This window comes from Diabrotica undecimpunctata, chromosome 4 (assembly GCF_040954645.1).
Source record: "Diabrotica undecimpunctata isolate CICGRU chromosome 4, icDiaUnde3, whole genome shotgun sequence".
NCBI classification, from domain to species: Eukaryota; Metazoa; Arthropoda; class Insecta; order Coleoptera; family Chrysomelidae; genus Diabrotica; species Diabrotica undecimpunctata.
The window spans coordinates 4489774-4505682 of record NC_092806.1 but is presented as its reverse complement, the minus strand read 5'-3'; the positions used below and the strand labels follow the sequence as shown (position 1 = coordinate 4505682).

Sequence of the window (15909 nt, the reverse complement as noted above, 5' to 3'; positions counted from 1 at the left end):
AAATTTACAATCCAAATTATGTCCAAATATTGTAAATACCTTCAAGATCTTCATGAGCTATCAGTTTTAGATCTCACCATAGGTACTGGAGAACTAAAAAATCTATACCTTTAGTAGAAAGCTATCTAAGTACAGTACAATATAACGATATTCTCTATAAAGCCAAATTCCAACCAAGGTTATAATATGTTACTTAAACTCATATTCTCACATATGTTTGATATAGAAGGAAATAAGACGGAGAACAGGAGTGACAGATGCCATAGAAAGAATTATGACCCTTAAGTGGAACTGGGTGGGGCACATAGCTAGAATGTCAAATAACAGATGGACACAGCGAATAATACAGTGGAGACCGAGACAAGAAGCACATCGAAGTAGAGGTCGTCCACCAACAAGATGGTCTGATGACATAAAACGGATCGACAAAAATTGGATGCAAACAACACAAAACAGAAATACATGGAAAAGACTGAGGGAGACCTATATCCAGCAGTGGATAAATCCGGGTTAAATGATGATGATGATGATGTTTGATATAATTATTAAAGAAAAGTGGACAAATTATCAGTACATCTTTACTGATGGGTCAAAAGATGCAAATGGAACGGGTTGTGCAATGTTCCACGAAAATAACACAGCAGGAATGATGGCAGTAATGTTTGCATTCTGTCATCAGAACATTCAAACAGTCAAACACATAAACCACATTGAAGTGAAAAGTATTAAAAATAATGCAAAAACTATACAATTAGGATTAAATGTAACAATTACATGGATCAAGGGTCATTCGGGATAAAAAAGCAATGAAATCGTTGACAATTTGGCTAAATCAGCATATATGCTCGGAGAAAAAGTAAACAAAAAATTAATTTCAGCGACAGATATTGACACTGTTAGTGGACAAAAACTTAAAATTTACATTACAGAGGATGTAAGACTGGCTTAAATTTTTATCATTGTAACCCTAGGATACCCTCAATAAGATGGTTCTACACAGAATCTAATCGACATTTTATAAAGACCATTAATCGGCTGAGAGCTAATCACGCCATCTTATATGCATGGAATCGGCATATCAAATACTCCCAATAAGTGTTGTTTTCCAACAAACCTTAATCTTTTAATATTTTCAAACAATATGGAAATTCCCCATTGCATTTGTGAACATGTTAAAATATACTTTACAAGTTGTAAATAGTGTATAGACATAATCTGTTAATATGATTTGAAAAAAAAAAAACAAAAAAATGCATACCACAAATTAACAAAAAAAGTCATAAAAGAATTAAGAAAATAGAAATTTTGAAAAAAAAAAATACAAAAAAAAAACTAGAAACAAAAAAAAACAACTAAAAAAAGACAAAAAGAAACAAAAGAAAAAACAGGAAGATAATAAAAGAATAAAAAAACAAAATAAAAATATATCAAAACAAAATTTATGTACCCATAAAAATATTAGGTATATGTAGTACTAACAAGAAAATTTTGACTATGAATCTGCTATCAATAATAACTAAAATTCAGTCGACTTTAACAACAGACAAAAACAAGTCTGGCTAATTGCCTCTGCCAAAGTTATTTTTCAAAAAAAAGCTTTTTCGCTAGGGTATACCAACAAGCAACCCCTCGTGATTCATGACATTCATACTGCACATAGCAAAACATATTAGATAATACCAAGTGTTCCTTACCGTATAATTGTACGTATCATCTGAAGAATATTCTACTGGATTAGACGATTTTAAATGGGCGATTCTATTCAGCGAGTTACTTCTGCCTGTATCCACAACACGAGAAGTTTCCCTATGTGTATGACTTCCACTACTGTTATATCCTAACGAACTTCCTGGACGAGATACTGAGTTTTGAAGGTCTTCGAGGAGGTAATCTTAAAAAAATATATATGTTTAGTTTTATAAATGATTATGGTGCTTTAATCTATATATTTGAACTCGACAATCACTAGAATTGACGAGATGAGACGTAAGGTGGCCTAATCCACAACTTTACCCAAACGCGTTTATTACATTAAAGGCATTTAAGTATTTTTAGATGCAGAATGGCTCAAGCAACCTTCGGCTACCGATTGGTAGATGTCGCCCTAAGTTCGTTCTGCATTTAAAATAATTCTCATACCTCAAAACGTAATTCTGGCCCAACCCACATATACTGTGGATTAGGCCACTATGCATTTGGAAGTAGTTGACTGTTATCAATAAAGAGAAGCACACGTGGTTTTTTGTTTTTAAACTTATTATCATAAATAGTGCTGTAAAGAAAATTATTGTCGTTTAGAAGGTGTGTTTTCATGCAAAATGGTAGAAAGCATCGGTAAGTACCTATTTGTAAACAAGAATATTGGTTACACCTAGTTTATTATTAAAATAATTTTAATAGGTCATGGTAACAACTAAATAATACGGTTTTAGAAAAAAATATTGTGCCTATGAATAGATTTTTTTGTTATATTGTCAAGGGTATTATTTCTGTGTATTCACTGGTACCAGTAAAATTAAAGTAACAACTTTTGAGAAGTCCATAAATAAAAAATAGCCTCGTTAATACACCCAACTAGTCTTTTAACAGATATAGTCACTAATTCTTACTTCTTTTATTTTCAGACGTCGACATATCTGGTACGAAGGACCCGTTTGTAGACTTAGGTTCGGAATCCCAACTCAGTGATCAAGATTCTAGCTCGAACGAAACAGTTGAACAAAGGTACGATAATAGCTGTCAAAACAATTCAAACTTTTAATTGCAACTGCCCATTAAAATGTCATTTAAGGATTACAGAAGAACGTCAAAGAAACTTGTTTAATGCTTTCTGTAGCTTAGTGTGATTTGATTCCCAAACTGCAAATATTTGTCCTCTTACAGAAGTTTCCAATGTTTAACGATATTATAAACAAAATGAAGGAGAATCAAGGAGAGAGAAAATGCGTTTATACTATTGAATGTCGGAAAATAATGATAAAGTTAAAGTATGCAAAATTTTATTCAAGAACGCATTTCAAGTCTCTAATGGCCGTATTACTCGGGCTCTCAAGAATATAGCTACTAGGGGTACTCCACCAGTGGATAGTAAAGGAAAAAATATTCCGTCAAACAAAACTTCGAAGAGAAAAGATAATGAAGTTAAACAATTTATTGTAAGATTTTCCTTAATTATAATTAATTCTTGAAAAAATATATCAGAATTCTGTTGTTCTACAAAAAGTTACCATAAAACAACATTCTTCTTTTTCTTCTTCCTTCTTGTATGTAGGCTTTAAACCCTGTTTCTTCTTCAATATTAGCCTCCTAGATTGTTTAAATTAACTAACTAACATTAACAGCGTAATTCCAGTTTGAAAATATCTAAAATTTCAAAACCGTTTTCCTCATTTGTTGCACTTTGAGCTTAGGCCACTTTCCATCTCATAGCGTCAATTATCAGTAATTAAGTTATAAAATACTTAGTTGATAATAACCGATTTATTTATCATCACACAAATTCATCTCACAATTAAAATTTTTGCCGGTATATTTTGTTGACAAAGTAGACAAAGCAGATTTACCGTGTTGCCAAATTTACTATTTATTAAGTAGTGAAACTTAAGTATCGAGGACTTATCTGTATTAATACAGTCAAGACGTATGGCTGGTTTCAAATACAGAGACGAGAATACCTCGGAAGAGTACTGTCTAACCTAAGGAAGCAGTGGCGTTTCACAAAAATTGTTGAAGATAGGTACAAAAAAGACACAACGTATTAAAAAATAATATTAGATTACATTTGGCAACATTTTTGTTTATTTGAAACATCACTTATTAAAATACTATCATCTTTGGCTCGACAAACCTCTATGAACCCTGGCCTGCTCTAAGATTAGTCGCCATTCTGTTCGGTTTCTAACTTGTAACTTGTTGCCATCTTCTGATCTCTAGTGTCCTTAAGTCGGTCTCAACTCCATTTAACCACCTAATTCGTGGTCGGCTTCTGCTTCTTCTTCCTATGGGTGTTCCTGTCGTTAGCTTTTTAACAATCATATTGTCAGGCAGTATGATGTGTTCGGTCCATTTAAGTCCTCATTTACTATAAAATCCTTAGTAACATGTATTTGGTTTTGTCTTCGTTGATGACTAGACCAACCTGTTTCGCCGCCCTTTCCAATTCTTGGAAATATTGCTTAACATCTCGGTTCTCACGCCCTATTATGTCAATGTCATCAGCGTATGCTAAGATTTGTATCGATCTATTGTAAATAGTACCGCCGTCTCTAATTCGTATATCTCGGACTGCCTTTTCCAAGGCAATGTTAAATAGGAGGCCAGCCAGGGCATCTCCTTGTCTGAGTCCATCCTTTATCTCAAAGGATCGAGAATTTTCTCCCTGAATTCTAACGCTGGCTTTTAAGTTATACATTGTTATTCTCGTTAATCGGATAAGTTTTTCTGGTATACCAAACTCACGCATTGATTGGTATAGTACTGTTCTTTTGACACTGTCGTATGCGGCCTTGAATTCGACGAATAGGTAATGGGTTTCAATGTTAGATTTTAATGTTTTCTCAAGGATTTGTCTTATTGAATGAGTCTGGTCAATTGTTAATTTTTCTGGTGTAAATCCGGCCTAGTATTTTCCAATTATGTCAACTGTGTAAACTTTCGTAGAGAATATTTGCTAGTATTTTGTAAGGAGTTGTTAACAGACCTCTGTAGTTGTCACACTGGAGCTGATCGCCTTTTTTATGTAACGGGCATATCACGCATTGAGGGCATTCACAGGACATGGTCTTATTTTGCTAGACAAGATGTAAAAGTTTATGCAGTGCTTGTAGAAGGGCGTCGCCACCATTCTTGAAAAGCTCACTACAAATTTGATCAGTTCCTGGTGCTTCTTGTGTATTAAAAAATAATATTAGATTACATTTGGCAACATCTTTGTTTTTTTTTGAAACGATACCTATTAGACCATTACCTAATAATAATATTATTATCCCAGATTTAGCCATACGGCTCACACTCCCTCTAAGGGGAAAATTCACTCATCCCAGATACCTACGGTATCAAAAGGATTGAGCTCTGGTGGGACTCTTTCCATGTTATCGAGTCCTAGGTGACTTGGTACATCGGTGTATCTCCCAAAAATTTTCGAACGCATCTGGACGTCGAAAGTAGCACAGCTTTCTGCATGATCTTATATAGATGTTCATTTAGACCCAGCTTTCTTATGTTTTCTAGAAGGTTCTTCGGGATGACTCCAGTGGTAGAAAGAATAATAGGTATCGTCTGGGTACTTTCCATTCTCCATTGTCTCCTGATTTGTGTTTCCAGATCTCTGTACTTGGCATTACAGATCTGGTCTGTTATGTGCTACAGTTTGGTCTGTGAGCACAGTGCGATCCCAGTACAGCTTGTAGTTGTCATTCTCAAGCATACTCTCAGGAACGTATTGATAATATTGGAGATGGTTTGTTTGTAGAAGTCCCAGTTTAAAAGCTATCTCTTGATGGAGGATATTTCCTACTGAGTCATGCCGTTCCTTATAGTCAGTTGCAGCAAATGTCTGGCAGCCCCCCCTGCCAGGCATAATAATTATTATATTATTGATAGTATTATTACTAACATAACTTGTGAATAGTAGATAAAGGAAACATTTATGAGTGCATAATATAATTAATAATTTAATTCTAATGTTATTACTAATACAAACATGTGATATTGAAATTTTTTTACCTAAGTTGCTATCAAATTGGGATAAATTTTGATTTGAGCTATAATTTCTTCGGGCAGGTGACATCGTCCTCATTACTTTAGTTTCTTGGTACTCTTTCCGTTCAACTTGCGACATTTTTATTTTCTTCTATTTACTCATTCCCCTGAAACAAAAATAAACGGATTAAAGTTTTTAAAATAGTACTTGGGGCCTTTATTGTATTAATTGTTGATGCTCGAATATAAATTAAGAATCTTCTTACAGTCAATAAAATAAAATTTATAAAAAAATGCGCTACTAAAAATTATTCACATAAAATATTTTTAATTATGGTAAAAGTCAATATTTTATCGTATATAATATCATAAGAGAGAAAATTTTGCCGGCAATATTTTCCACTGGTATCAAAGTTTCTTGAATGGCAATTTTCGCGAATTAAACTTTGACAGTTAAATCACGAGACGTCAGTCGAGTTAATTAACTCAATTAACTCAATTAATATTTGAATGTGGAGTATGATGTCATATTTAAACTTGCTGGGAAAGACACCCCCTCACCTCAATCCAAATATCAAATAAAAAAGGTGGAAGTCATTTAAAAAAGTTAAGGAATGAAATGGGGAGGCGAAGGGGTGCCTTTCCCAGCAAGCTTAAATATGATATAATGTCTCCCTTTTCAAATATTAATTGACGTGTTTTTGCGCTTTTCATAAAAATTTATTTAACGTGGATAGTTTTATCTGAAACGCACTGTATATGATTTAATCGAATACTATTTATTAACACGTGAGATATTGTCCTAGACCTATCTACTCTACTATACGATCTTGAAACTCCATAAAAATACAAGCAATTCTTCCAGAAGCGTAATTTTATCAGTGTAATGCAGCTGCTATTAAAAAGATAAGTGTCTTGGACATTGAATAGATTTATTTTCCAAATTCTGGTAAACAGTTTATAAATATGCATTGTAAGAATGACTAAGTACACTAACTTTCGTACCCAAATTGAATATTTTATCGTTTTATGTATTTCTTTTACACCGCTAGCATCATACTTCCATCAATGCCAATTAAGTCATTTTTCCTAGTAATTTTATAGCCTTTGTAACACCACTGAGTCATTCGTGTTAAATTCACTTGTCAATAAAGACGGTCAAGGATGGCGACAATGGACAGGTGGCGCCCATTGTCTTTAAATTGCACCATTTTTAACCCATCCAACTGATATGAATACAAGAACGAATTCACCTTAGCCTATAACTGTCAAATCAAAGATTGCTGAATGCCATGACAAGTGAAAAAAATATCGTTTGGAGAGAGGTGGGCAGATACGTAATATAACGATAGCTTCAGTTCTTTTTTTATTTAAAACAGCACATTTTATTTATAGTATCTTTATCCAGTTTGTGTTTATTACTATTCTTCTTTCTTTTTGACTTCTGGAAAATTGTCTTCTTCTTCTTAACATGCCATACACCAAAGTGCGTAGGCGACTATCTCATTACTAGAATTCTGTTCTTGGCGGCGTGACACAGCTCGCCTGTATTGTGTATTCCTGTCCATTCTTTAATATTCCTTAACCAGGATAATTGTTTGCGGCCGGCTCCTCTCCTACCTTCGATCTTCCCTTGTAGGATTAACTGTGGTATTTCATATTTTGCTCCTCTCAATATGTGCCCAAGGTAACCAATCTTGCGTTTTTTAATTAATTCAAAGAGTTCTCTTTCCACGCCGGCTCTCTTAAGTACGTCATCGTTTCGAACTCTATCCACCCAAGGTATGCGCATCATTCTTCTCAATGACCACATTTCAAAATTGTCTGTTTTATCTATATACATCTGGAACTGGATCTTTTATATAATCACTCCACCTATCTATCTAGCAAGTATATACCTCTGTGATGTTTATAGTAGTCCTTTTTTGAAATCAGAAATCAAAAATATTACAATTTTCGAGCAATTTATGCACTTCCAAGTTTCCCATATGCTACTTAATGTGTGGAATTCATTGTGTAGTTCGTGAAACAAATAAACCAACGCTAAGATAATTAATATAAAGAAAAAACTAAGAAAAAAAAATAAGACAACAAGTGGCACTTCTTTCGAAAAGGTAAAGCAGATTTTCCACTAGGTACAGGGATGATGTTAAATAATATTTTATATGGGATTAGGGTCCGATATCCAGACGTCCTCATTGATCCTCTTTTTAACCACTAATAATAATAGCGAAATCATTTCAATTTTGTCCCAGCCATCGAACTAGCAATGGTGTTTTACAGGTAACTTCCGACATGTGTGTATGTAGCGTCTCTTTAGATGGTTTCAGCGCATTCATCTGAATTATTTGTTGTCATTACAGGCCCATATTTGCTTGTGCTGTAGAGTACTGAATTATTCAGCTTAATAACATCCTGCTTAAATTCAATTAGTTCCGTCGTGATTTATTTAAAACACCACGTTTTGCCTTTTGAGTAGCTTCACTCAAAATACTTCATTCAGTCCATCATTTAAAAGCAGAAACACATATATCACAGAAAGTAATAAAGTCGAAGAAAGCTGGGCAAAAATTAAGTCTAATATCTTAGCCTCAGCCAAGGAAGTTGTTGGTGAAAGGAATATAAATAAAAATAAATCCTTTCCAAGGCAAACAACTTCATGTTTTTGTACAGAAGTGAAGAAAAAATGTAAAGAAAAGAAAAAAGCTTACCTGAAATACATGTGAACCAAAATACAAGAGGCATACCATAATTACAAGACAATTAGAAACGAAACATATACACTTATAAGAAAAATAAAAAATAATCACTGGGAACGCTTGGGTCTGCAAAAAGAAATATGGCGCTTCATAAGAGGTCAAAGGCGGAGGTAAAGGAACTAATAGAACCAAAACACATAGAAAAGGATACGTGGATTGACAACCTAAAAAAGCTGTATGCAGAGAAAGAACAAACGAGGCTAGAACCGTAAACACCAGAATTTTTTTTTTTTAAATTAAGTGTCTCGGCAACTATGGGCCATTGACACTGGAACAAGTTTATTACAATATACTTATGTTTACATACATATACAATCTGTTATATACAAATTAGGATACATTAACAACATCTTAATATAGTTACACTAAGTAGTAAAGGTGACAGTCTTTTAGGAAACGAATTATGGCACTGTACATGTTTGTAGAAACAAGTAGATCACTTAAATTATTTGGAAAGTTGTAGTAGTCTCTTTGACGGTAGTAGTCTCTTTGAGGTTTGAAGCGGACGCATTCTAGTAATATGTGCTGGACTGTTAAGGACTCATTACAATGTTCACAGCGAGGATGGTTTTCAGACGACATCAGATATCCATGAGTAAGACGAGTGTGACCTATTCTGAGCCTTCTGATAATAATATTGTCTTTTCTGCTCATTTGTGGCATAGTGGTGGAGGTAACAGTTGGTTGAATTGTGCGTAGTTTTGTATTTTGTACATTCCAGTGTGTTTGTCAAGTGCTTAGTACGTTGTTCTTGATAATGGCCTTTAGGTCTTGGTGAAGTTGTATGGTTTCCATATTTTCTAAGGAGCAGGCCAGTTTTGCTGCATGATCAGCGTTCTCATTTCCATTGATACCAACATGGGATGGTATCCAGATGATAGTTACTGAAACACCATTCTTTGACTGCTCTTGGCAGATACTGTAACACCAGAAATTAACTTAATATAAATGTACAGAAAGTTCATAAAATACTTGAAAAGTTGAAGAACAGAAAAGAAGCAGGTAAAAACGGGATACCAAATGAATTACTGAAATATTGTGGAACAGCAATGACAGAACAATTAACAACATTAATTAATAGATTTATAAAACACTATAAAATACCGGAAGAATAGAGAACGAGAGAACTAATTCTACTATTTCTTGATTCTTCATTGCCTTACTGGAATTTTCCTACTGTATTTTCACAATGTCCCGATAGTCTATTATAAAGAATCTTCTTCTTCTTGCAGTACCGTCTCTTATCGGAGGTTGGCTACCATCACAGCAATCTTTACTTTGTTGGCTGCAGCTCTAAACAACTGTATTGAACTGCACCCATACCACTCCCTTAAATTTCGCAACAAGGAAATCCTCCTACGTCCCACATTTCTCTTTCCCGAGATTTTTCCTTGGATTATGAGTCTAAGCAGACAGTACTTTTCTCCTCTCATTATGTGTCTCAGATATTCTAGTTTTTTCGTTTGTATGGTGTTTATGACTTCGCATTCCTTCCCCATCTTCAGCAGAACATCTTGATTTGTTACTCTTTCTGTCCATGGTATTTTCCACATTCTCCTGTAACACCAATTATAAAGAATGTAGGCCAATATTTTGTACGTTTAGGAGAATAATTCCATTGTAGTTGTCAGATATTGTTTGATTTTTTGATCTTTCTTGTGAATAGGTACAATAATTATACTACGTTCCAGTCTTCTGTTAGTTTTCATCATCACCCAGTCCGTTTGGTCCACTGCTGGACATAGGCCTCCTTCATTTTTGTCCATTGTGCTCTATCTTGAGCACTTTTCATCCAATTTCTTGACATTTTCTTCAGATCGTCAGTCCAATGAGTAGAGGGTATTACTCTTCTATTTTTTTCTAACCTCGGCCTCCACTCAAGCAATCTCTTCGTCCAACTTTCATCACTAATTCGGGCGACGTGTCCGGCCCAGTTCCATTTTAGTGTGGCAATTCGGGAAATTACATCGGTAACTCCTGTTCTTTGTCTTAAGTCTTCATTTCTAACTCGGTCACAAAACGATATACTCAGCATTGGCCTTTACATTTTCCTCTGAGCTATTTGCAGCGTTTTAGAAGTTGTAGCTGTCAGTTGTAGTTTTACCAGCTTTCACATCAGTTCTATCAGTCTACATATACAGATCTTAAAACCATGAACATCAGGCAGAGGCAAAGGAAAGTATCCGACAGGGCACTTTAGTACGCCAAGACCCACAAAGGGTTGTAGCGCCGTTAGAAGAAGAAGAGTCTATATAATCAATACGTCAGATCGTTTACGCCATGTTTTAAAATTATTAGATGTGATTAAGATTGATCAAATTAGATTAGATTATAGAATAATTAGATCAAATCTAACAATTTCAGCAAATAACATAACAAAATAAACCAGTGAAGTGTAACCGATTGTTGCCCAACTCTGTATCTGGCGCTTGATGTTAGACTTCGTGGTTTCTTTACACACGATATCCTCCTAATTGTATCGTGAGTACTTTCCGACGAAAATAGAAAGACTGTTTATTATTTCGAGACGAGATAGTGCGAATTTCTGGCATATCAGAGACTCTAGCTTTTATTTATTTGCAGGGTGTGGTTTTAACGACACTAAAACGGTTGCTGTATTAATGCTATTTATAAAATTTCGAATAAACATGATCAAGGTAGCACGTATGACCGTCTAAAAGATGTGATTGTTTTTCTTAAAAATGTGAATTTTTAATTATGCAGAAGCAATATATTTATATAATATACAGGGTGCATCTTTTTTTGTTAAGGGAGTAGAAATAGGGGAACCTGTAAATATTAGGTTTGCAAGTGCAAGAGAGTGGTTAGTTCACCGTTATAGGTCAGAATATCAGATAGTAATAATACTGTTACTATTTTATTCAAACTGGGTTTTAGGAAAGGCTCTTAGGTAAGAATTTTTGGCAATTGTAGGTTATTGCTTGCTACATCTTACGGGGATTGATTCGGGGATATTAAAGTACGCATCAGGAAGTTAGTTGCCTGCTAAATTTAAAAGTTTAGCTGGCAGGAAGTGAACTTTATTTTTCAGGTGCTTGGTAAGTATGTATCCCCGGCGGTGGCCTGTCGTTTTAAGGACCTTCTTTGCTCTGTTGTTCGAGTTGTCGTTAGTTCGTAGGATATATCTTTTGCTTAGACTTTGAACCTGATTTTGAACCAATGCTGACGAATAATCACGTTTTTCCCTATCACTCGGTGGTCATGATTTGATTAATGTGCTTTTTATTGGGGGCAAGATTCTGGCTCTGCATTCAATAATTGGTTTTATGTAAGTTTTGTATGTATGAAGAAGAGTGACATGGTTAGTGTTCAAAAATTCACCACTTAATGCTTATAGAAGGTTGGCTATGTTTCGTAGGCTATGTTTAGGGTGTTATTAAGGTCTGTATTTCAGTTATGTATCTTTGAAAATTCGACACCCAAGTAGGACACTAAGAGCTTGATTCGACCATTTATCTGTTGAGCATGATGTGGTTGTTCTGTTTAAGTTCTGTACGAGAGCATTTGAGATGTCTGAATAGTATGATCTGCGTTTTTGATGTATTTAAAGTTACTCGCCATTTTTTACACCACTTGACTATGGAGTGCTTGAATGTTCAGAGAACACAGAACGTTCTCTACTTTGTTGCTGTGTGGAGGTCCCGCGGATAGTAGGGCCGAGTCGTCAGCATAGAGAAGAATGCTTTTGGATATTATGTTAGGGAGAGGAAGGTTACTGTTATAGACTATATATAGAATATACGCTAGAATTGAGCCTTGTGGGAGGCCAACTAGATGAGTGAACGGTGTGGGTAGCTTGTCAGCGACTTAAACCCGAATAGTCCGAGTGGAGAAAAAGAAGAGAATTATTCTCAGGAAAGGAATTGGCACTAAGACTTAGGGTAGTTTTTCGACCAGACCAGCGTACCAAGATGCTGCTTCTATTAATGCGTTGTGTGTGGACAGACCAGCTTTTAATCTAAATTGGATGTTAAGCTCAGCAGAATTGAGATGTCAAGCCTAGAAGGCTGGATGTCGAGCTCAGCAGGATTGAGTTTATTTAGAAAACCTCCAAATATAAAAAACCCTGATAGTAGTTTTAAGAGAAACTATCTGATTTTAGAACTAAGACAATACCACTGTATTTGAGGAGGTAGTCTGCAAAATCTTTTACGTGAAATTGAAGATGATGAAATAAGTGTTTGCTATAATATGCAACAAGTGCAACCTCTACCGATATGACTGTACAGTGTCTGTGTAACGAGGACTTAAGGTTTCACTGAAAAAAAAAAATATTAAAAACTTTTTTGTGACAGTTGCTTTAGGTAAAATAAAAACAACCATTATCGTCAGCTACTTGTAGCTAAAAACGAGGGTCGTATGCAAAAAATTACTCCAACATTGTTAGAGGATATTCCTTCATTTCTGCTGATTGAATATTTGGGAAGGTAGAGAAACAACTATAGATATTTGGAATTCCGTACTAATTCTGTTTTTAGTACTCCCGCAGCAATAACACCAGATTTGAATATTCAAATGAAGACACTATTTGCTTATTCAATCACAAATTCGACCGTTAATTCCAACTTCTTCGAAATGTCACAGGCTTGTCGTAAATATACACCGCGCACGTATAAAACTTGTTTACTTTGCCATTTAAGTAACTTTGTCGGGGAAAACAGTCAAATGCGCTGGCGGATCAATGATTGCATAGTGTGGCGTCATACTAGAGGACTTAAATACCCACATTTTTATGATAATTTTATATATAATAGTTTATTCAAATAAAACATTGTGATATATATGATTTAGGTTAAAAGTTTCTTCGAAAAGTTTAAACGAAGGAATAACTCCTATTTGGATTTAAAAGAATGTTAGCAGAAATTTAATGATAATTAAGGAGTTTGTTATAAAATCTAGTTCGTACAGGTTAAGAGATAACGGGTGAGACAATTCAGGTGTTCGTTTAAAAATATTCTTTACAAAAATACATCAAAAACTTCTTCTTCCTTCTTCCTTCTTGTATGTAGGCTTTAAAGCCTGCTTATTCTTCAATATTAGATTCCTAAATTGTTCAAATTATCGCACCAGCTTTTTCTTGGTCTGCCAATATTTCTTCGTCCATTTGGTGACTTATCTTGTGTTTTTCGTATTATCCTATCCTCTGCCAGTCTACTAATGTGTTCGTTCCACTCCTGTTTCCGTTTTGTCACCCATCCATTTATGTCTTCTATATTGCATGCCCTTCTTTTGCTTCTCTTCCTATTCGACAGTCTTTTCCCTGATATTCGTCGGAGTATTTTTGTCTCTGCCGTGTATGTTAATATAGGTCTAATTTCTGCTTTATAGATGTTTGTTTTTGTGTCTTGTCTTAGGTGTTTATTCTTCCAGAGATCCTGAAGCTTTACTTGCTTTTAAGCTTTGTTATCGTACTTCTTCTTCAACATCTCCGTAACTAGTTATATCTATTCCTAGATATCTAAATTCCTGCTTTATTATTTTCCCATCAATTTCGATTTTACATGGTAGTGGGTATTTATATGTTGTCATATATTTGGTTTTTTTGCTGATATTATCATATTGTATTTCTTGCTGTTGTATTGAAGCGAGTCGTCTGCATATTTGGATTTATTTGTTCTCCATTCTGTAACCATGACCATAACACCAAAAACAAATGCAGTAAAAGTATCAAAAATTGTCATAAAGTGAAAAAATTACTTGGAACAATGTACTGTCGTCGACACAGCCAATATTTATTGTATTATAAATTTATTACAAATATTACACATTATAAATATTACAAATTAACAGTTAATTGGAAATTGTGTAAATAACATGGAGGAATTGCGATCACTTTCTATTTACTAAAACATTAGATCACATTTACCCCCTTGATTCTCCAATCTATCAGTCCTGGAATTTGAAGAATACAAATTGGACATCTTACCAATGTAATATCGAACAAAAACTTGAAAATGACCTCTTTAAATAACATTATTATAGAAGCAGCCATGATACTATGACTAACAAGATAGGATCTTCCCGTAGCACAAAATCGGTCGTGTTCGCGCATGCCGTCATTGGAGAGCAGAATTTGAATTCTTGTTAAAGTTAAATGGGATTTTTATGCATTCTGTGATAAAATTATTCAATTAGCAAAATAATAATATTAAATAAAGGTTTAATAATTACAGTAATCGTACACAAAAGGATATCTCCAAACTATTTATTAAAGATTATTTATTGACACATACAAAAAATTGACATTACGAACGTGCAAGTCTCCAATTACGTCACGACTTATGCGCAATATCTTATCTTCTTAATCATAGTATCATGGAAGCAGCGTTAAAAAATATAGAAAAGACAAAACCTTGTAAACGGCAACCTGTTCCTTGGTGAAATAGTAAAATTGCATACGCAACGTCATCTTGTAAACGTATCTTTAATGAATTTAATAAACACAATACGGACGAAAACTTTCTAACTTTAAAAAGCTTCCATCCCATCCATCCATCCCCAAATCCCCAAATTTATCATCCATAAATTCATCAACTCCCGTACATGTTATTTGGCCTAAAATTCTTAAACTTAAAGTAACCAAGTCTTTTAGGTATACACATAACTCCGGAAATTTTATTACACAAAAAAATAGGATGTTTCAAAATCATGGTAAAAGACTCTGACGATCCATTAAATCTCTCTATAACTTAAGAACTAGAAGTTTTCATTGCAAACTCCAAAACATATCTGCAGGACACGACGATATCGCACCAGTATTAATAAAATACCTACCTACCTTTCACAGCAAAAATAATCTAGTTAGATTTATTCAACACCTGTTTTTTAAAACATAATGTAGTATAATTTAGTGTTGTTTTAACGTTGTGAAAGTGTTCTTAATATTGTGACAGTTGTCAGTATTCAAATAATAATTTGATATAAGGTTAAATGCTCCAATAAATGAACTTTCATCAAATAAAAGGCAGATATCGAGCACAGTTTTATTAATTAAATCTTGCCCGAGTACTTTCGCTTCCTAGAGCATCTTCAGGGACATTTCAGGCCAAAATTGACGAAGATTGAATTAATAAAACTGTGCTCGATATCTGCCTTTTATTTGATCAAAGTTCAAATAATAATTGTTTTGTCATTCTAATGTCAAGTTTTATGCGAATAGAAGCCCAATTTTGCAAAAAGGTGTTTTACTACCATTTTATTCGCATAAATATATTAACATAATATTATTCCAAAGAATTCAAACATTGGTATGAAACATTCAAGAATTTTTTGGAAAGCAATGTATGCTTGAAATATTAGAAGACGGAAACATCGAGGAAAGCCGGGAAAAACTCAAAAATAACATAATTAAAGGCGGGTTGACACGATCCAAGTGTACTTGGTTAAAATCTGCTTGGACGTTGCGCGCGCAACACTTGGAAGCTACTTT

General features: G+C 34.3%; 1 protein-coding gene across 2 annotated transcripts in view; it reads right to left on the bottom strand.

The window, feature by feature from the left end:
- Nucleotides 1-15909, bottom strand: part of LOC140439066 (uncharacterized) — a 65698-nt gene that overhangs the window by 13023 nt on the left and 36766 nt on the right. For both annotated transcript variants that reach the window (XM_072528719.1, XM_072528720.1), the window contains exons 2-3: nt 5725-5867; nt 1695-1891 (exon numbers count right to left, since the gene is read on the bottom strand). In XM_072528719.1, coding sequence (XP_072384820.1) covers nt 1695-1891; nt 5725-5839 — 312 coding nt within the window. In that variant the 5' untranslated portion in view covers nt 5840-5867. The remainder of the gene's footprint in view (nt 1-1694; nt 1892-5724; nt 5868-15909) is intronic.